The following is a 23,231-nucleotide window of genomic DNA, read 5'->3' on the forward strand; positions in this document are numbered from 1 at the left end:
TTCCAACCTGTAGGGGGACCGCAGTGGAAAAGAGCAATTGTTGTTGTGACAACTAATTATTTAAGGATATGTATTGTATGGTGGAGAAAATGCTGTGTTACTACTACAAACAAAGTTCTTTCTGATTATGCAGTGTTAGCCACTTTGTACAAACATACTAGGATTCAAACAATAAGACAAACCATTTTGAGCTATATAACAAATGGTTATTTTTCTCTTGACAAAGCTACTCAAACAGTTGCTCGCCTGTCTAATGGAACACATTAAAGCAAGTTTTCTACAACGGAAGTAAAACTGGAAATCGAGGTTAACCCTGATATAACAGGCGGCACAATGAGAAATAACCAATAATTACACTGGTTACAATTGTGGATTTCTCTGGATTTAAAAATTCTTAGAACCATTTGCGCAAATATATGAAATTATTCTAGTGGTTTTGGTATATTTTAATCCAACAATACTACATATTATGTCTTTAACCCCTTAAACCCGAACCGTCCCAGTCCCACGGGTGGGACACCCCCCCCATAAAAAAAATTCATGATCAAATTACTAAGCAACCACTGAAGGTAATAACACAAAATAGGTATCATTTTAAAGCTTAGAATCTCAACTTTTTAATGCATCTAAACACTAATAACAACTCCAAAGGAGTGCCGAGTAATCCCTCTAAAACGGAGTGTACCGCCAGCAGGCGACACAGCTGCGATAAAACATAATTATAATATTTTTCAAAAATATGACCTTGATCTACTTAAAATAAGCCTCATTTGAAAGCTTAGAGTCTGAATTTTACAATGAATGTAGCCAATTTGATAAACTCCTAAGTAGTGCCGAGTTATTTGCTGATAAATATAAAAAAATGTTTTAATAATTTATGAATTAATTTTTTTGTAGCCTACTACATACTGCAATATGTCAAATACATCATACAGCTCAGATAGTCATGTACCATGTCATTTTAAAGGTCTCAAGGAGTAGAATACAACGAGCACAATTGTTTCGGGATTTTTACTAAACTTGAGTAAGATTTTGTACAATAAGCCCCTCAAGAGACCCATATGTAAATCATCCATGGATGCTTAATTTAAGACACATTTCCGCTCGTAACTTCATTAAACATGCTCCGATTGTGGGAAATGACACATCATTATTTACAGCAGATTCGTACGATTAAAATGAGCCCGAACTCAACATAATCCATGACTCAGAACTCAAGATATCACTCGCGGAGTTCTAACACAAAAATAATCCACAGACGCACGCAGACGCAAAATTTCTTGTCACATTAACAGTAACTTACTGGCAACAATTATCCAGTACTTGCTGTATATCATTTAACAGTAAAATTACCGTAACACTAACAACAGTACTGTTAAGCATACTGTAAATTAAATAACATTATTTTACTGTAATTTCTTACCATATTAAAGTACAGTATTACACTGTTAATTTTTAATAATACTGTATAGTATGTAATGTTATTGTATTTATTTTATAGTGCTACTGTGTAACCTGTAGAAAATCCGTAGAAATATTATTTTAACTGTTAATGGGAAATAGAAAAAAAGAACAATTGAAGATTTAACTGCACAAGGTTTATTGTGTATTTTCAAACACATTAGCGCATTTATAATATACATTTAAATACATTAATACAATTAAATACATTAATAATAAAAATGTAATATAATACAATAAAAATCATGCATGACTATCATGAACAATTATGCATAAATACATGCAAAAAAAATATCAGGTAAAATAGAAAAGATTAAAGGGGTGCTATCTGATCAATCTATTAGAAAGATAGTTCATAACAACTCATCCACCCACTCCCTGCTGGGGATAAACAGCTGAAACTAGTCTAAGATTGTCTATTGGTTTGAGATAGACTGTCTAACTGGTCAGTTGCTGATTTTAAAGGGTTTTTGGCTGCTTTCTATCTAAGGGACCAGATTTGCAGGGCTGGGAGACACATATAAACTAGCTTTGACAAGTAAACCACCAATCCAGATGAGTATTACAAAATGACAAGTTATCCAGTGTCCTTTAAAAAAAAAAACTAAACACAAAACAACCTCATCATGCACATGTGCCATGAAAAACTTGCATTACGGTATTAATAATCATTTATATGCAGACTTATGTTCTAACTTTTGCAATAGGAAGTTTTCTATCCAAGCTTTTATGCAATTAAACCTTAAACTGTACAACAACGTTTATTTTCACACAACAATTCTTAACAACTTGCAGATAGACAAAATTCACAGATGGATAATAATCTGTTTAAAATGTTCTCAGTGGGTCAGTACTGGACCAAGGTATAGTAGTAGTAGTTAGATAAATAGAATAATTACATTAGATTTACAACTCATCGGTCGTCAAGATGGATAGGGGTCTTCTTAACATGCACAGCTCACACCTGTGGAAAAGGAGAACAGACAAGACAGTTAAAATACAGTACGTTTTTGTTGTTGTTGTTTGGGCTAAACAGCAAAAACAGACAAAATGATGTCTAAAGTGTAATTCACTTAATACTAAAATCTTGTTTGTTGGACTGTTGTTTAAAATCAATTGTTAAAGTATGTTCATTATGTCCTCAGTTGTATGCTGTGTAATATAACGCAATGCTATACTGTTCAGTGTTGTGTTTATGCCACAAGAGGGCACTAAAGTATAGGCTATGGAGGATGCGTTTGTATTATTATTATGTTTGTCCAAGTTGATTTACCGTAGTTAAGAGGATCATTTTACTGAGAGAATCTTCATTACTCTCTGTGCTGTCAGTTCGACCGATGTGTCAACAGCTGAAATAAATATGCCAAGAACGGCTAAAGATAACTCATCTCTATCGTCCACTCTTTTCTTTTGAATGCAACGCAAGCTGAAACATAACTCAACATCAATTCATTTACGATCACGTGAAAACGTAGGTTAAATCTTGCTTGTGTGATACATGACTTAAAAAAAGCTTGACACGTTCCCTTCAAATGAGTAGGCTACATGTCAGTTTACACATAGTTAAAAAAAAAACAAAAAAAAAAACAATGATATTATAGCCGACAATACAGTAAATGTCACACATAGCTTTGTATTTTGGACAAAAATACACCTGGGCGCTTTCCGTGGTCCATCAGTTATCACTGAGGTAACGTTAACGTTAAATGGCAGAACGCCAGGTCAGGATTTACACGGAAAAAAAGCGTGAAAAAATCAATAAGAGGAATTGACACTTTAATTTTATAACAATAAATCCGAATCCTAACCTTGGATATCCGATTTCAGGATACATTTTTCGATTTTCAATTCCTAACCCCTATGAACGTGCAGGCGCTTTCACCGACTTAACGTGGTAAATAACAAAATGATTAGACCATTTTGACCTTATAAGAGGTTACATATGAAATATATGTTAATAAAATCACATATTTAATCAAGTAAGTTAGGCTATCAAGATGAAAGAAATCCGCGTCTGACTTTCCGCGGCCAGTTCTTTCTAACGTTAATCTATTAACGTACGTAACTCATATGGTTTGCATAAAAATATGAATTAGGCTACTAACCAGATATGTATGGCGAAAACGTTGCCGACAGCGACGCGATGCACGGCCTGCGTGTTCTTACAGAGGGAAGGGAACTGAAGAGTTCTTCATAAAATGGCAGCTGGTTGTGGTTATTTTTCGCGGTCATTTCGTACTAATGTATTTGAATTTACAGTAACATGCCCCAAATGGCTACATATTGAAGAGTAGCCTATCATATACATATTATATTAAAATGTCTAGAATAGATTAAATTGAATATAGAAATCGTGGTCAGCTATTCTAAAAAACTTCAAAGTTATTAGCTAGAATCCGTTTGCATACACATTATAAGAATTATTACTTACCAGATGAAGAAGTTCCAGGTCGGCAGAAAAGACATCAGCACCACTGACACGACAGAGAAACTCTTCCAAAGTCAAATATGCTCTCATGCACACCCCACTGACATAAATTATGTCATAAATTATGACTGTTAATGGTCAACCAGTGCTACATTTTTATTTTAAATGTAAGAATAACATTAGTAGGCTAGCAATTTTACCCCTGGAACTGTGTGGTGTTTTTCGCGGTCAATTTGCACTGCTGTATTTAGATTAACAGTAACTGATAATTTCCCAGAATGCATTGAAATTCTACAGTAACATACTGTCAACTGTGTGCACAGTACATAACTGTTGAAAAAACAATTTAATACTGTGAAAACAACTAAATCTGCTGTAACTTACTGTACATAGATTATACAGTAAGAAACTGTTGAGAAAAACAGTATAATCCTGTGAAAACAACAGAAATCATTTACAGTGAAGGTAGTTTAGACTTGGCATTTTTACTCATATCTTCATGAAACATACATCAATCATGAAATATTGCACATCGTTATTTACAGCAGAAGCTCACGATTAAAAAGAACCCAAACTCAATGTATTCCATGAATCAGATCTAAAGATATTCGCCGTGGCGCCCTAACACCAAAAATACCACAGACGTTCCTGGCCAAGTATATACTGATGAAGCACTCGCGTTGGTATTTCGCTTATAACTACGTGAAAAATGAACAGATCGTAGAATATTGCACAAAATTTTTTTTTAGCAGTCGCTCACGATTAAAAAGAGTAATGTAATTTATATTTTCAAAAAATTTGAAAAGTTTTCTATCAAACGATACCAACCTTTTGACTCTCCTTGCTAGAGTTTTGAAGTTATGAGTCTTTACTTTTATGTGTTTCTCAGACAAAAAACTCTAAAAATGGCCTCAGGGCTTAAGGGGTTAACAATCTGGGATAGTCTTCATGCAAACCCTATAAATTATTTTCTCGATCCGTCTCTGGCGAGTCGCAGGGCAGCAGGTGCAGTGTCAGCGCCCCCTGGCTGTGGAGCTGCAGTAGTCGCACAAACTCCTCCGGCATCTTGTGCATGTAGGGGTGCGGACGCTTCAGGTCGTAATAATGGTATGGAATCGGCTGATCCTGCAGGTCGCTGCTGAACGGCCAGAATCCGTAAACGTGAACATGCTCACACAGTTCCAGTGCAGTGCTGATTAAAATAAACCCAGTGGAGAGGCGCGTCTCCCGCAGGCCACGCCCCTTCCAGAACCGGTCCAGTGACCGCAGGTAAGAGGGGCTGAAGAACACCACCGGCTGATGAGGTCTGATTGGCTGGAGGACTTTGAGCACTTTGATTGACACTGATGTGCAGAAGGTGTAGGCGAAGGCTGGAATAATGAGGGAGGCGTTTCCGTACACACTGACCCGCTCCACCAACGGATCCGGATTGTTCTGCAGGTCTTTGTATCTACACAAACACAGTTTTTAATAAATGCTACTGACAGAACACATATGTATACAGCAGGGAAATATGTCTCTGTGCCCAATTTGTCAGTCAATACTACGTTATGTCGACTGACAAATGATGTGTCGCACTTGGAAGCCCCAATTTAACCAGAATACATATTTAAGAAACATACAATACAGACTAAACACATCCTGAACCATTGATCAGCTCTGGATGTTTTTCCACTAAGAAACAAACGTTGTTATAATGTTTTGATTGATACTGTGAAGCTGCTTTGATGCAATCTATATTGTGAAAATAGTAAAAGTGCTATATAAATATACTCGACTTGACAATGAATGTGTTTTCATTAAAGCGGAAGTTAGAATTTTATTTAGGAATAGCACAATCAATAAAAAAAAAAACTCCGATGAATCTGAAAAGTCTTAATTTAAATGATAATCAAAGCTGTGTTTTTATTGTGTGTGTGTGTGTATACACTGACCGGATCTGACTGGGGTTGATGGTTACCAGATCCGTCTTCAGTCCAACATCACTGTCATTAACCTCTGCCAAATTAAACCTGAAAGAGACAGAAAACATCAACATTTACATTTACGCATTTGGCAGACGCTTTCATCCAAAGCGATTTACATTGCATTTTAAGGTACAAAATTGACATTCTTATCAGTTCTTATTTCTTCCTTTAACAGGAAGGATGGATGAATAATGATGTTGTGGTCAGTGTGAGAGCAAAGAATGATGGGATGTGTTTACCGAATGACAAAGTCTGGATGACAAATGACAAAATCATGCTAACAATTATGTATGACACATTTTTTAGAAAAGTAGCATTGTAAAATTCAACAAAACCTTTTTGTTTTTAGTTTCTGTCGATATGCACCAGTGCTGCTCAAAAACTCATTGGTCGAAGGACAAAGACAGAGAATAAAGAAACAAAAGCAACTGAGCGGACAAGTTGTTCCTGTAGCTTTTGTTTGAGGTCTCAACCACCAGTGTTGTGCAAGTTACTTCCAAACTGTAATACATTAGGTATTACTTGTTACTGTTATTTAAAAGTAATTCATTACCTTACAATATTACTGTCTCAGAATTGTAATGCGTTACATTACTCATGTATTACTTTTGAGTTACTTTCACCAAAATAACTACAGAAGTAGAACTTAACTTTGGGGCTTCTAACGATATGCAATATGAAACCGAAATCGCAATTCGCCACATCCACAAACCTACAGAATCGCGACACACGTCTTCCAACTCCCAGCGTTATTCTCCTTACCATCCAGATCCAATGCTACCTTATCTTAAAATTAGGCTATTAGTATTATTTGAAGTTAACATTATAAAATACGTAGACCTACACCACAAAACTAGTTGAGGATAAACTATTTAAAATTGGGGAAGTCCAGCATTATGGACATGACATTTGCAGTCATGCAAATCACGTTTGTATTGAAACGTATATAGGCTACTTCCTTAAAGGACTCCAGACATTAGACAAATATCAGTCTATGTTTTATTTTTAATATTAGGAAAAAGACACACATTCATGCGTGACAAAAAAAATAGGAGGCAAAATATATTTTTTTGTAATTCTGTTAATTACACTGCGCAGATCGGATGAGGAAGGGTTGGCTCTCCAGTCTCCATAGAACTTAAAAAATTCATTTTATTTTAGTTTTCGTGTTCGCAATTATGAGGAAAAATCAATGTTACAGACGCGACCGCTCTAAACTGGCACTAAAAGACTGCTTTAAAACTTTCACATAGTCTGTTGCCTTTAAGAAGTAAAAGCAGACAATACACTGTAATACAACTGTAATACAAGCCTTACTGAACATGTAACGAGTAAAATATTACTGAAAATTGATTAGTAATGCCTTACACTACTGCGTTACACCAAAAAGTAATATGTTACTGTAATGTATTACTTTTGTAATGCGTTACTCCCAACACTGTCAACCACCAACGCAAAACTTTGGTCTCTGTCATACAGTCATACCTAAAGGAAAATAATTGTAATTATATTGCATTTATTTATATTTATTAATATGGTTTCATGTTGATTTAAAGTATTTGTTTGTTTGTTATTAATAAATTTATTTTTAACTAACACTTCAATATTCAGCACACCATTAAAGAGATGTGTGAGCTAATGGTGTTCTCTGACCGCAAATAATAATCAGATAATGGGATGTTCACAAGCTACAGTGACATAATCTCGTGGATAGTGTGTGTGTGTGTGTGTGTGTGTGTGTGTGTGGGATGTGTTTACCGAATGACAAAGTCTGCGTTGTCAATCTCACGTCCACAGCTGCTGTTTTTCAAAATCCCACCGCTGCCGACCACAGCACACCGACCCAGACGCCGACCGGACCAGGGGATGTCCTGCACACACACACACACACACACACACACACACAGTTAAATATGTGGTTCATGGGGACTTTTTTACAAACTGTATATTTAAATATACTCATCACACAAAATGTTATACTCATACCCCTGGTAAATATAATAAAAAAAATAAATCTGCTTTGTTTATCCTTTTAATCTTTCATTAAAAAAAATGGCAAAAATCTAACCTTTCATTGAAGTGAAATAATTGAAAGCTTGGCCTTAATCCTCCATCACAATGGAGAGAAGAAAAACTTCGGATGTGCTTCAAAAGATAGTTAAGCATTACAAAATAGAAAGTTGCTGTAAAGAAATAGCTAAAGAGTTGAAAATCCCCATTTTGACCATCAGGGCAATAATTAAGAAGAGCAATCACCACAGAAAAATCCTCCTCGATCCTTCAAGCATAAACTCCAGCATATTCAGATGTCAGACACGACTGGAGCTTCAAAAGGGACCGGATTCTTTGTCAAGTCATCATCTTTATTTATATAGCACTTTAAACAAAGGACTGTTCTCAAACTGGATTTATGATTTACACTAGATAGTGTTACATAAGCACAAACACTTCAAAAGAATTATACTGGAAAGTCGACTTCTTAGTAATTTTGAAAGTATTACTATAATTTACAGCAACACCTTTGCCTTTCAGACGAGGATCATGTTTATATGTTGTGGGGTATCATATCGTAATCTTGTGGGGTGGACTCATTTAATCGTCTGGTTTTAGCCAAGTGTTCTGTCAAACACAGCACATCTATGTTATAATCTGTAATCATATCATTAACAATAAGTGCTTTTGAAGTAAGGGATCGAATATATCAGTGGCTCATTTATCTGTTTTTTTATTAGTTGAACCAATTACATTTTTAAACCTAAATGGGTTTGGAAGTTTTTTGTATGTCCTTATTCTGGGAACAGACACAGTCTCTATGTGATGATATCTTGGTGAAAGAGTCTCTATTTGATGGGATTTATTTATTTTTGCAGACGGTCGGTTTAGCCAGTCTGTCTGCTCCCTGACCTGAGCCCCAGACTGTCATGTTTGAGCTCTAAGATTATGTGCCATAGAGAGAAGAGCAGCACAAATACCATCTCTTTTCAACAGGTCAGGTCTGCCCCAAAAACTTTTCTAATTGTCTATGAATTCAATATTATTTTGCGGATCTAACTTAGCCAGGCATTGAGTGAGTACAGTCTAGTAAGTATCTCTTCACTCCTGCAAACAGGAAAGGCGGCCAGAGCAAATTACAGTGCCTGACATCGTTGTATGTTTTTTTTTCATGAAAGATCAAAAGGATAAACAATGCAATTTATTTTTTTACAGCCATTTTTGATCATACCCTAGGGGTGCCATTAATTCTGACCACAACTGTATGTATATATACTGTATGTAAATATATATATATAAAGCCATATACTGGGTACATTTTTATACCCATGTCATCATTATCAGAAAACCTCACCTAGTTTGATTTCTCAGCTGTTTTCCTCAAAAACGGACAAAATTGTCCGGCTCAAAACACACACACTCTTTTTCACAAACTCGCTCTCTCACACACACACAAACACGGACGAACACATGCATTCTCAAACGCACTCTCTCTCTCACACACACACACACACACACACCTCAGGCAGCATACTGTGAAGTGCTGCATTCATTTTGTATGTTTTTGTTGTGCTTGTTTCATATTGGATGGATTGATTGATGGCTGTGTTGCGTTTGGTGAGGATGAATGATCCTGTGGCGTTACAACAAAACTGCAACCGGATTCTGTCATAAACACACACACACACAGAGAGAGAGTTTATGAGTATTAATGTAGCATGATCAGCTTTGTCAGTGTTATCTCTGTTAAAACGACCCACTTCAGTAGCTTTATTGTTTGAACAGTTTGAACAGCTCGTCTCTTTAAACGCCGTGTCTCGAACAATAATGTCATGTTTTTTAGAAAGCTGCCACATTACAGTTTTGCACAATTCTTCAAACCTTCACCTATTTTCTAGTTACTCCAGTTATCCAATCACAGCTGACGCTGAGGGACATCCAGGGATTTATTTTCAAAAAAATGTGTTTCCATCACAATTTATCAGCTAAAAAACAAAAAAAAAACAACAACAAAAAAAAAAGATCCGCCTCAGTTGCATTCATACATTTTAATGCACATTTTTAGAATTCATGCGCATCTTGACATTTTTTTAAGCAATATCTCAAAATTTGAATAAAAACAGGTGGGTGGTTTTTTTTTTTTTCGGGGGGATATGCACCAATGCTGCTCTAAAACTTCTTGGTCGAAGGACAAAGACAGAGGAATAAAGAAACGAAAGGAATGTGAAACTGAACGGACAAGTTGTTCGTGTCGCTCAAATAGGAGTATTAGGATTGAGCTTATGTTACAATGAATGATGGTGACTTTTCACCCGTGCCCTTTCGATGATCTAGTCATCTTTGACCTTGTGTGTATGTTGATTTAATATTGACATTAATATATTGATATTGATTTAATGCAAGTTGTGAAGGAACTTTGTCACACGGGTTCATCCCTCAGCATTCCAGGATAAAACAGTGATGTCATGTTCCAAATGTCATTCATGCACAAACTATTCATTGAGCACTAGCAACAGTGTTTGTGTGGGAGTTGATGGCAGCAATCTTCCACTAAATTATGACACGTTTCATGTTTTCAACATGAATGAAACTGCTAATGTCTTTAAAGTGAATTTTACATGAAACATTGGTAGCTACTTTTAATAAACCTGTAGCCTATAAATATCGTCAAATAAAAAATGTCACATATCCTAACTGTATGGTAAAACATTAAATAATAAAAGTGATGGTATGCGTCTAAAAAAGACTGACATGTTTGTTACAAACCGCATTGTCTGAGGGCTCTAAAGAACTACTGTTAGCATAAAGTATAAGGTAAAAATAACTGCCATTAAATTATAGCATCTTAATACTACGCAATTAGATAAACTCTCTCTCTCTCTCTCTCTCTCTGCGATCAGAACGAGAGATTGCATGTGTTCGAATATTCTTTAAGCAATGATAAAAAAAAAAACAATCCAAAAAGCAAATAGTTTAAGTTGTCATGAACCAAGCCCTCCCGTCAGTGATGAGCTGAAGACACTTTTTCAAAGAATAAAAAGTTAAAAACCAAACATTTTTTCATACCCGTTTTTGTTTTAATCTCTCCAAATATCAGCCTATAAATATGGACTTAATACGCAATGAAACAAGATAATCATGCTAACAATTATGTACGACACATTTTTTAGGAAAGTAGCATTGTAAAATTCAACAAAACCTTTTTGTTTTTAGTTTCTGTCGATATGCACCAGTGCTGCTCAAAAACTCATTGGTCGAAGGACAAAGACAGAGGAATAAAGAAACAAAAGCAACTGAGCGGACAAGTTGTTCCTGTAGCTTTTGTTTGAGGTCTCAACCACCAACGCAAAACTTTGGTCTCTGTCATACAGTCATACCTAAAGGAAAATGATTGTAATTATATTGCATTTATTTATATTTATTAATATGGTTTCATGTTGATTTAAAGTATTTGTTTGTTTGTTATTAATACCTTTATTTTTAACTAACACTTCAATATCCAGCACACCATTAAAGAGATGTGTGAGCTAATGGTGTTCTCTGACCGCAAATAATAATCAGATAATGGGATGTTCACAAGCTACAGTGACATAATCTCGTGGATAGTGTGTGTGTGTGTGTGTGTGTGTGTGTGTGTGTGTGTGCAACATATTTTGTCACACAGTATACAAAGTACCATACTCTAGCCTATGGACTAACTTTAAAACATAATAATAATAATTCATTTATAATGCGCTTTTCTAAAACCCAAAGCGCTACATACAATAAAACAAGTAAAATACAGGAGAACAGTTATACACCATGTCCTGTTCTTCATTCCTTGGATTATACATAGCAGCACTTAACATTCATACAGAAGGTACATCCTATTTTCTCTTTATTATTTGCAATTACTATATTAGATATTGCATTACTGTACTTTATGTAACTGAAGATGTTATTTACTACAATAAAAAAAAATTCTGTAACCTCATGCTCTGGATCCTGTTCTCCTTTTCTTTTCTTTTTTAATGTTATATGGTAAATGGACTGCATTTATAGGCCTTATCGGCTATATCATCATGCCAAGATCATAATTCCAAGAAAATACAACAGATTGCAGCTTGACAAAATGTCAACATTGAATGCTATGCTAGTCACTTCCCAGATAGCACAAAGCTGTTTGATGTCCTATTTACATCAGGATGACGTATTTTAAAGAGTGTTTGCTCATCTGCAAGACGTCTATTTGACATCTGAAACGTCCTATGGACGTCTTGCAGATGAGCAAACACTCTTTAAAATACGTCATCCAGATGTAAATAGGACATCAAATACCCTTGTGCTATCTGGGATTGACGACCTGTCAAACGCATACGCATGAATGTGAGGATGTTAAAGACACACCTGTTCAGCTCCCGCTCAGTTTGGTTTGATTTGTACGGGCAGCTCGTGTAATCTGACAGCTCCTCCGTGAACCTTTCGAAATTTATACTGAGAGGGAAACAAAGACATTTCATTCAATGGTCAGTTCTGCGAAATAGGATCGCTGGTTGATCTTCATTCTCACGCACCTTTTGGCCGATTTGATGATTGAAAACTTGCGTCTGAGTTTTTCACAGTGCAGCCTCAGAAACCCCTTTGTGATCGCATCTCTGAAAGAAGAAGAGCATGTCATTTTTTTGTTGTTTGTTTTTTTGTTAAAAAGTAATCTAGCATTTTCGAGATTAAAGTCGATACATTTCGAGAGTTTGAAAAAAGTCGAAAGATTATACATAAGATTAGGATAATACAGTCTTCTATAGAAGCGTGTGCATTCATAACAGTCGGCGAGCGTGTGTTTAAAGAAAAGCACTTGTGAAGTCGAACTGCCATGGATCAACAAAAAATGATAGCTTTTAACTTTTATCTGGGCTTTCAAAAATAATTCTCTGATATGATTGTAAACCGCTTTGAGTAGACATATGAAAGAGCTTTAAGTCTTACTCATTCATTCATTCATAAAGCTGGATATCTCGATCCAGTCTGAAAAGTGTTTTCCGGGTTGGTTTACCTAGGCTCAGTCTATTCCTGCGCCGATATATTTTTATATTACGATTATAATTTTTATGTTTTATAATAATACTGGTAGATATACTGGTAATACTGGCAACTGTTGAATTTCCTTTTGTTGAAACAAAATACACACACAAACACACAGTGACACTACATGAATGTCTGTGTGTGTGGCAATGTGAAAATGACAAGCACACACGCTAAATGATCAACAGGATCAAAACTGCAGATAGCTAACCTGTTGGACCAGCCGCTTTAGGCGCCCTTTAGCGTCAGTCAGGTGACGCCCTAGGATCGCGTGTACCCTACCCCCACCCCAGACCTAAACCTAACCGCGTCCTCTAATGCCTAGTTCACACTACATGATTTTAAAATGTCGGGCTGAACTATGCGGTTCACACTACATGACTTGCTCTCAGTGAAATCATGAGTGTTCAAGTTGTTTAGCTGTTCACACCACACAACACAACGTGATTGATCCACAACAGGAGGTAACTCACTACACGAGTTAACAACGCACTACATAGAGATACAACCACGATCGGATGATAAGAGCATATCATTTGTGACTCAATGAGAGCTGTTTCTATAGTACGGTCTAAATCCTGAAAATAATCAAACAAATAACGAGTTGACATCAACACGATTCTATCTGGACTAGAAACCATGTTTTGTCACGAAAAACCACGCAATAAAACGAACCAGAAATGACGCGAAACTGCAGAGAAGAACACAACACGCGAATATGGACGTCAGACAGAAACTAGTGCTGCACACTGTTTGCTCGACGATCTGCTCTGAGAAAAAAAAATGCAAAAAAGAAAAAGTAAGATTTACCTGGTGTCCTCAACCCATGCGTTGCTATGATTGGCTGTACTCATGACATCACTGAGATTGAGTCGCGCGACTGCTCGAGATATCTAGCATGCTAGATATTTTTCTGAGCTCGGTGACCTGTCTGCGAGCTGTCTTTGATGTGTTGTTGGCTCTTTCACACTAACGGATTGGCGAGCGTTAATCGTCCGCTAATCGCCCGCAATTTGCACGCGATAACACCCTGACTCGTCGGCGACTCAACGATTTGCAAATCGGGCTTAAATCGGGCTTAAAATCACGTAGTGTGAACTAGGCTTAACTGACGCTTTCCTTTAGCGTCAGTTAGATGACGCTGTAGGATCGCGTCATGCAAGTGACGCTAAAGGGCACCTAAAACGTCAAATATTGAAGCATGGTCAAAGGTGACGCCTTGAGGTGAGAATGCAACTTAGTTTTGTTTTCATTCCCCGGATTCGCTTAAAGGTGCCATATGTAATAATTGAGGTAACAATATACGAAAAATGAGCTACACGCATCAAAAGAATGAGAAGAAATAAGTGCAAAGATTAGATAAGTTATAGTGCTGCCGAGATATTAACCTGAATTAGCATGCTAAATTACTAGCCCCGGCCCGGCAGGTATCGTAATACCAGTTCCGGCCATGGGAGGCGGTATGCGGACGGGCAACGTTAGCACCAGCCAAACTGCAATAGACGAGTGAGTCGCGCTCGCGCCGGCTTGTGTGTACTTGAACCTGATGTCAGTCGTGTGGAAATACAGCCAATTACTACATTTCAGTTCAGGGAAAAGTTCAAAAAATGATTGGTCGACATTATGCATGAGGAATACATTTTGGTAAGTTGTAGCATACTGTATCTTTCACCAGTGTTCATGTTCTTTTTCAAGCTAGTAGAGACGATCGGTTCACGTGCGCTAGGGATCTGTAGTGTAACATGTACAAGCGCCAAAACGGTATTTATTCTTTGAATTGCGTAATATAATTGACAGAATCTGAGAGCTTAACTAACCTGCTTGCTAAGTGTCAATTGCGTGTGTCTCACGGTGAATTCACGGCGCTAGCTTGATCAACATCAGCGAATGCTGTCTGTCAAATTAATTCACTAACAATAAAAGTGTAATATGAACAAAACGAATACCATAAACTTCAAATAATTGCCCAAGCTTTTATTTTCCCATACCGTCGAAATGCACCAGCTTGTTTTTGAGATCTATGAGGCGGTCTTCATCATTTAGTGTTGAGATTCATAGCGTTTAGTTCATTGAGTCTCTGATCTCTAAAAATCTCCAAATGTTCCACGTGAAACTGCGGTCTTCCAACCTTTTACTATCATGTCAAATGATTTGAATAACATGCGCGATGGTAGGAGCACAAGTCATTTTTTGGAGGTATACTGCCCCCATCTGTTATGGAACATGGAGTAGGATTTGATTTATGATGTTAGATGGCACCTTTAAAAATGGCAAAACCTCCTAAACGACTTGACCAACAATTATTTAAACCCTATTGCCGGTAAAAGGCAAGGCTAACAATGTTTGAGAAGCTTAATTTTCCGTATTTTAGCTCTATATAATAAGCACTGCCCCTCAAAAGCGCCGCAATGCGAGTTTGGCCGGGAAAGCTCGAGTAAGGGAGCGTGGGGAAAGTGCACTTTTTCTTCGTTTTTAAGGAAAATGCAGTGCGTGTTTTTGTAATGGCTTTTTCATTTTAAAGGGCCTATTGACATAAGACCAGTGCAGTTCGGTAGGGGGCCTCAGTGGGCGTCTTTAACAGCCTCTCCTTTACCCCTACTGGCTGAAATGGGTATCACATGTGTAACCCACTTAACCCGCTCCGAACGGACCTCGAACCCAGGTCTCCGGCATGAGAGTCAGGCGCTCTAACAAGGAGGCTAAAGACTGCAGCCACTAGTGCCTGTCTAGACTAGAGCACCGATTGAGATCAGAGGAGTGAGGTTTACTTGCAGCTAGCTGGCCTCCCTTACACAACATGTCCAAAATTAACACTTTTTTTGGATTATCTCATCAAGTTCATTGATGGACATCAAACCAGTGTCATTCAGTAGAGGACAACAGGGGACAACTTTCACAACCCCTCCTTTTATTTGAATAATCCATGTCCAAATAAAACAAATTAAAAACTTTATCCATCAGGAAGAGAGAGAGAGATGTAAAGGGAACCATTGACATTATGACAAACGCTCTTTTTTTCTTTTACAACCACTAAATGTTAAATAAAATATTTATGAACTTTGTGGTTGTGCATTGTTTTGAAGTCTGGGCAAGATGTATGCATATATTTGTGTGCTGGTCATATAATTATAATATCTTCAAAAAGTTGATTTATTTCAGTTATTCCGTTAAAAGGAAACTTGTATATTACATGAAAAGGTTTTGTGGTTTTCACAAGGCATAATTATCAAAATTATTACAAATAAAGGCTTGAGATTTCTCACTTTGCATGTAATGAGTATAGTTTCACTTTTTTAATAAAATTACTGAAATAAATCAACTTTTAGTTGATATTCTAATTATATGACCATAATTATGTGTGTGCTTCAGTGTTTGTCATGAGTCCTTGCTGTATGTCACACCACTTCAAGAAGTCTGTTTTGCTTGTTTCTCGTTTGGTTCTTGTTCTTGGATTTACTTGTTTGGATCTGGACTCTTGTCTGTACTGGATTATAATAAAGTCAATATATTTCTGGTTGACTTAATTACACTTACAATCATCAATAGGCTACTGATAGATCTCTCAGTATGGGCTGGATATTTACAATACCACCGGGTTCCAATGGATAATAAAGAAAATGAAATTCTAAAATAAGGCGAGTATAAGTAAATTTGATTGGTTTTCATGTTTCTCAAGGGATATTCCATTCCTGACAGTTTATTCTGTCCTATTACACGAAACCTACATGTCATACAAAAAGAAAAATCGACAAGATCAAAATTTAATTATATTACTATACTTGTGTAGATATTTGGACTCGCTAACTATGCCTTATCGCACACGCACACACATACACACACACAATTATAATTGTGTTGGTGACACCAACTGGCCTTATGTGGAATTGCGCCAAACATATCTTACAGCATTTCCTTTTTTAAAGGTACAATGTGTAAAAAAGTTGAGTATCTATTAACAGAAATGCAATATGACATCCATAACTATGTTTTCAGTGGTGTATAAAGAACTTACTTAATTAACCGTAATGTTTTTATTACCTTAGAATGAGACATTAATAGCTCCATAACCGCGGGAATCCCCTTCTATGAAGGTCGCCATGTTGTGACGTCATATTCCGTAGCCGAACGCAAACAAACAGCGCTACAGAACGCGTTTCATCACTACCTTGAAAGAGAAGTAGCGGAAAGCTGGAAGCTAGCCTTACACTCCGTGAGTAGTGACTTTTCCCTTGTGAGTGGTGTAAAATATGTAGTTGGGATTGTTTCATGTAACTTAGTTCTCCCTCGCTGTGTTATGGGTTTGTTATGTTGGGGATAGATGTGCTGTTACGTTCGTGAGACAGCTGATGATTAGTATTCATGTCATTGACCGTAAAACAGTACGTTACAGGAATCACTAAGCCGTCGATAGAGACTTTTAGATCACTAAAGTCGATCACGAAGAGTTTTCAAAATCAGAGAAAAAAGCCTATTGTGTGCAGTAAATAGTATCTATGGGATGCGGAGATGACATGATTGTAACAGCGCGCGCACTTCCGACCTTTGGACTCGTGCGATGCGGACGCGTCCCAGCTCAGCCACAGTAACAGCTCATATTAGCCAGCTAAACTATTACTACCCTGTTAGAAAAAATATATAGCTGCTCCCTCGCTGTATTATGGGTTTGCTACAGTATGTGGGGAGAAATGTGCTGCTGGTTACGTTTGTGAGACAATCAGCTGATTATTATTTTATTAAATTATATATTAAAACCCTTGATCCTCACCTGACTATGGCTTTGTAAACAGTATCCATGATGTGGTTTATAATGGACTGTGGTACAGAAACAGTGACAATGTTACACACTCTTGGCTTACTCTGGCTATTCTCTGCTGTCTCAGCCGACGAGATGTTTGTCCCGTTTTAGCAACCGTAGCTTCTTCGAAAGGGAGGGGTGAGCAGTGGGCTGAGCCCTTAGTGCAAACCTGGTGCAAACTCGCAACCGAACCACTAGATGTCGCTAAAAATCACACATTGCTCCTTTAAGTAAATACGTTTCAAATACAAATATGTAGCATACACATTTAACAAATAATTGTTTTATGCAGATTGAAATCGTGAAAACCTGATGTTATCAATGTTGATGGCACCGATATTGGAACAACATGGTGTGTTCAGTGTTTTATACAAGATTTCAAATGTCCCATTAACATCCTGGCTGTAGATAAAGCATGCTATTTAATTTATTTAACTTATGGCATTACATTTAAAAACGATTGAAATTCCATTGAAATCACGTTGATCTTTAGTTCAGTTGAAATTTCAGCACTGTTTCAATATTTGAAATACCATTGAAATTCCGTTGATCAAATGACAGGATTTCAATGTTGTTATTAAAACGATTCGATGTTGATCAAATGACTTAATGTTGACAACGGAAAGTTGATTTACTCAATGATTGTTTGTAATCTGGGAAAGGTTTGTGAAACAGCTTCTCTGACTCATGATCAGCCTGGGCTACTCCAGCACAACACATCTAAAACATTCCTATTCCGACTAAAATTATAACGACCTTTTCATCTGAAATAATGACAATTAAATATCACTTGTGCGTTTCTTAGACTCCTCAGAAAACAATTGAACAACTTTATGACGCCGTGCACATGTATCTGTCATCAAGTAGAATAAAACAACTCACTTATTAACACGCAAATCTTTAACTAGGCATAAACTTAAAAAAAAAAAAAAAAAAAAAAAACTTAGACTTAGGCTACTTGGTCACTTAAAAAAAAACAGCAACACGGAGCCCGATTGGAATTCATTTAAAAAGCGATTATAGTAATTAAATATCGAGATTAAGCGCTCACCTGGACGAGTGTGTGTCGGCTGTGTAGTAAAACATCACACACACACCCTGAAAGATGACCAAGACCATCGACAGTGTGAAGATCCACTGGAGACACGCCGATGCCATCGGAGAAACATAGGCTACAATGTGCGCGCGTGTGCGTGTGTCGCCTTTTACCCTGGATCGACCTCTCTCTCTCTCTCTCTCTCTCACTCTCACACACGCTCCAACCACACACACACACACACACTCACACTCTCACTCTCACTCACACACACACTGTTTTTACTGAGACTTAAAGAATGGGCATAAGTAATTTAACCCCATTTTATCAATCAATGCTGAAAGCTTGATAACTTCAATGTCAACAGAGATTTTTCAGAACCAAGTGGATTATGACTGTTTTATAATCAACTGATACAAACCAGAACTCTGTCATCGGCAAGCTTGATGAACTGGCGGGAGCTGGACTCAAGAGGACAGGGGATCTGAGAGAACTCACATTATTCACACCGCCGCTGCATGGGCCGGTAGTCATTCATTCACTGCGAGGAGGGGCAAATCCATCGGCGTCACGTTTTGAGCGTCAGTGAGAACAAAAAGGAATACATACCTTTCTTTCATGATGTGAAAACTTTCTCTGTTTGTGAAACACATGGTATTGCATGTTCAGGCAGGGTCTTGTCTCAGAACTTCAATGAAACTGGCTGAGCAGGACAGGTTTATTCTTCAATTCAATTAAATTCAAATGTATTCGTATAGGCCTACATAGGCTATTGTTTCAAAGCAGTTTTACAGAAATTGCATCATGTTTTCATTGAAGCTGGCAAAGTCTCTACCAGACTTGTAGTTTGGAGATATTTATATCATATAATCCGTCACCGCCGAAAGCCTACAAAAAGTAGGCCTATCTATGGCTTTTTTTCAAGTTTGGATGGGTTAACAACGCTGGAGGTGATAAACAGGAATATCTGGTGGGTTTCGTTTCTAGAGAACGGCGTTCTTGCCGGCCAGCCTTTACTTGTGACGTCATTTGCAAAGTATGAATTGAGCTTCCAAAGCCGGCGTTGGGCCAGAAGTCGTTAGGTGTGTTCGACCTCGCCTGCGGCTGGATGCTATGGCGCTCGGAATGTTCCATTCGGCGACGAGAAGAGGCTTGTTTGAGATGAGCAGAATCGATCACCGGTGATCAACGCGAGATGCATGCCGGTTAGAAATGTGTCCGAGAACGGTCCGCCTGGCTCTGATGTCATGCCGACGTATGTCAAAAAACTCTCGCGAGCGCAAGGCGGAAGGGTCGGATTCTGCAGTCGCGCGCAGTTGCTCTCCACCGACTGCGCTGATCAAAAGCATGATGGGAAACGACTTGCTGACGACACTGCTTAATGCTCATTGGTTTAAACAACAGTGATGTAGGTAAATTCCATATTCATAAAGCTAAATTCTCCAAATAAAGGCCATGTTTTAAATTTTTTTTCAAATTGAAACTGATAGGCTATATTGTGAGTCTCTTAAACGGGTTAAAAATAAGAAAGCTATGTCAGTAACTCAAATATAGGCTACTTTAAAATTTTCAAGTGAAAATTAGGAAAATTTCTCTCATTTTATAGATGAAGTTTGTAAGTCTGTCTATTTAAAGTAAGCTTATTTTTATTTTTTTATTATTAATTTTATTCTGATGTTTATTTATTTGTCGCTGTATAATATTTGTTTCACAAATTGTAGTGCTTGTATGTTTGTCACTTGCATTCTAATAAAAAATAAAATAAATAATAAAAAACAACAGTGATGAATTGTTCTCTTTTAAAATGTTTGATTTTTAAAACTGATATCATGTTTTATGTGTATACATATGGGTGAATAAACTCTCTGACAGTGCCATATGGGTTATTATGTGATGTCATTTTTATTAAAAAATATATAAAACACGTCTGTATTAAATAAAAAATGATTGATAAACACATATTTGGAATGTAGCCTTATTAAATAGCAAGTACTTTGGGTGTCTTGTTGATTATATTTATTTTTATATAAAAGCAACCGAACTTAAATCACATCCAGTTTATTAGCAACACGTGCACGAGCGTGAATCCCGTGAATCCCGCGATATCAGAATTTGATCTCACAGGTGTCTGATTCACTGCGAGAACCGAGATTTGTCCGGCTTGAATGCGCTTTTTTCACTCCTCCTCAAACTGCAGCCGCCTACTCTCGACTACATTGCAGGCGAGGCGCATCTCAAACAAGCCTACTGACAAGCAAGACAGATAACACACGAATACGTGCGTGTACGTCTCCATTTTTTATTTTTTTATTAAAAGTAAAGAGCATTACAATCAAAGTAGCAAAAAATAAAATAAATAATAAAAAGTATTGAAAAATAATCAACAGTACAGTTAAAGTAATAAAGAAAAAAAACCAGCCCGATCTCATGAAAGTTCGTGTCTATGGCACGAATGTCATTTCTCGTGGCATATACGCCAAAAACAGTTTTTGCGTGTATTTGGCACGCGATTTTCGCGTACATATGATACGCACTTTTTTGCGTATAATACGCACGAACTCCCCACCCCCCTCCCCCCTAAACCTAACCCAGGGTTTTTTAGTGCATACCATATACACGAAAAAAACACTTTTGGCGTATAAATGCCACGAGAAATTACACTCGTGGTATAGATACGCATCTTCATGAGACTGTGTTGAAAAAAACACACATTTTATCACATAAAAACATTAAAAGTAGAACAAATAACCACAGTTTTAACAGCTTTTTTGTTTTGCATAGAAGAAATAGTAAAAATATATTGTTCCAATTAGCACAGAAAAAATAGTTTTTTTATTACTGAATTTACACTTATGGATATGGAATTTGGCAACGAATAAGATTAGGTTTACTAGAAAGAGTGCACTACTGTCCTTCCCACAGTCATTAAAACAACCAAAAATTACATTTTTGTAGTACAGGGAGAACTCAGGAAGAATATTTTCAACTATAAAAGAATTTAAGTCTTTCCAGAGCTTAGCTAGCTATATGTGAATTCACAAGACCAAAATAAATGTGAGATAGTTTCAGGATGTAAGCCACAAAAAGAGCATTTATCAATGTCATTCTTAAACTTATTTAAGCAAACATTTGTGGGGTAAATCTCCATTTGTTTTATATGGAGACGTACACGCAAATATCACGTCACGTAGACACGTCATTAACGTGTAGCTGTTGATCTATGCAGACGTCACGGCGGCGTCACGTTAAAAGTTAACGTGTGGATTACGTCTGCACGTCTGCCACAATCTAAGTTTACAAACAAGACTTATTTTGGCACATTTTATGTAGGACTATGATACACTTATTTTTATAATGCTGAATGTCTGGTAATGTACCATACATTTGGTATCCCAATGATAGATGTAACTTTTTAATAAAAGTCTATGGCATGTATGTATTTTGATTATTCGATCTTCAGAGATAAAAAAAATAAATGGGCTAAAAAAAAAAAATCAGAAAAACTGAGTCTTATCATTATATATTAGTGTGTTTCAGATGTGTTAATGCTCTGCAGCAAGCCAGCAACAGTCTGCATGCCTCGAGTTCACTCATGCTGCATCCAGCAATAATTAACCATTCAGAAACCATTTTAGAGTTTATTGGATTTTAAACTAAAATTAGTTAGCCTGTGATTGCTTGGATCAGGCTACTGCTATTCTCATTCTGAACAAGTAATTAATCATTCAAATTAAAAATGTTTTAACATAAATGTACTATTTAATAGAGCTACACTAAAGTTTTTATAAAGCCTATAAATGTCATCTAGTCATACTACACATTTTTTGCTACTGTTGAGAGCATACAAAAATCTCGCCCAAGTCAGGCAAAACAGTTGACAGCCCATATAAATACAGTAAGAGCAGTCTTTAGCTTTAAAAAAAAAAAAATCATTAGAAAACCAGAATGCCTGTAAATAAACAATATGTTACAGTAATGACATTTCACACAATAAAAAAAATTGTTCCAAACAGCACCACAGCAGAACAATTGCAATTGTCTTAAAGGAGTAGTTGTGTGGATATTAAATATATAGCCTCTTTGTTTTGTTTTTTTGAAAGAATAGGTTGAACATTAACCAGTAATGTCAATAGAACAGTGCCTTGCCGCCATCTACTGGCGGTTTTATATTTATATTTAGCAGTTTCATATTTGTTTGGCCGAGCTCCTTTATTTCGGGATTTAGGCTACAACTCGTTATAACCATTTTTTTATAACATAGAATTTCAGAATATAATTCCACCCACTGCCACTCTACTATATCTATATATTTTGTATTATTATTAGCCTATATAGCCTATTCCCATGCATGCTCGTGCATAATTGATACAAAACGAAATTCACTTAAAGAAAGTCTTTCTACAAAACTCATTAATCATGTCTGACCCACTTGTCTCCCGTCATATTTCGCATCCTATGATGTTGCTCATGCTGTTCACTGTTCATAATCAA

The 23,231-nt window shown here is 36.8% G+C and overlaps 1 protein-coding gene across 3 annotated transcripts; it reads right to left on the minus strand.

Moving 5' to 3' along the window:
* Positions 1 to 4,355: 4,355 nt before the first annotated feature.
* LOC120463365 (alpha-2,8-sialyltransferase 8E) lies at positions 4,356 to 18,901 on the minus strand. Of its 3 annotated transcripts, XM_089124154.1 has the most exons (9): positions 18,756 to 18,901; positions 12,402 to 12,482; positions 12,235 to 12,321; positions 9,369 to 9,513; positions 7,615 to 7,727; positions 7,298 to 7,341; positions 6,192 to 6,324; positions 5,824 to 5,901; positions 4,356 to 5,339 (listed from the first exon to the last, which is right to left on the minus strand). In XM_089124154.1, the coding sequence occupies exons 1-9, from the start codon at positions 18,860 to 18,862 to the stop codon at positions 4,847 to 4,849; spliced, it is 1,281 nt and encodes a 426-aa protein (XP_088980280.1). In that variant the 5' UTR covers positions 18,863 to 18,901; the 3' UTR covers positions 4,356 to 4,846. The 3 variants fall into 3 exon arrangements, with proteins under 3 accessions (XP_088980280.1, XP_088980281.1, XP_039508338.2); XM_089124155.1 differs by lacking the exons at positions 12,235 to 12,321; positions 12,402 to 12,482; XM_039652404.2 differs by lacking the exons at positions 6,192 to 6,324; positions 7,298 to 7,341.
* Between the last annotated feature and the right edge of the window lie 4,330 nt (positions 18,902 to 23,231).

The sequence above is a fragment of the Pimephales promelas genome, chromosome 20 (genome assembly GCF_988280905.1).
Source record: "Pimephales promelas chromosome 20, fPimPro1.hap1.1, whole genome shotgun sequence".
NCBI classification, from domain to species: domain Eukaryota; kingdom Metazoa; phylum Chordata; class Actinopteri; order Cypriniformes; family Leuciscidae; genus Pimephales; species Pimephales promelas.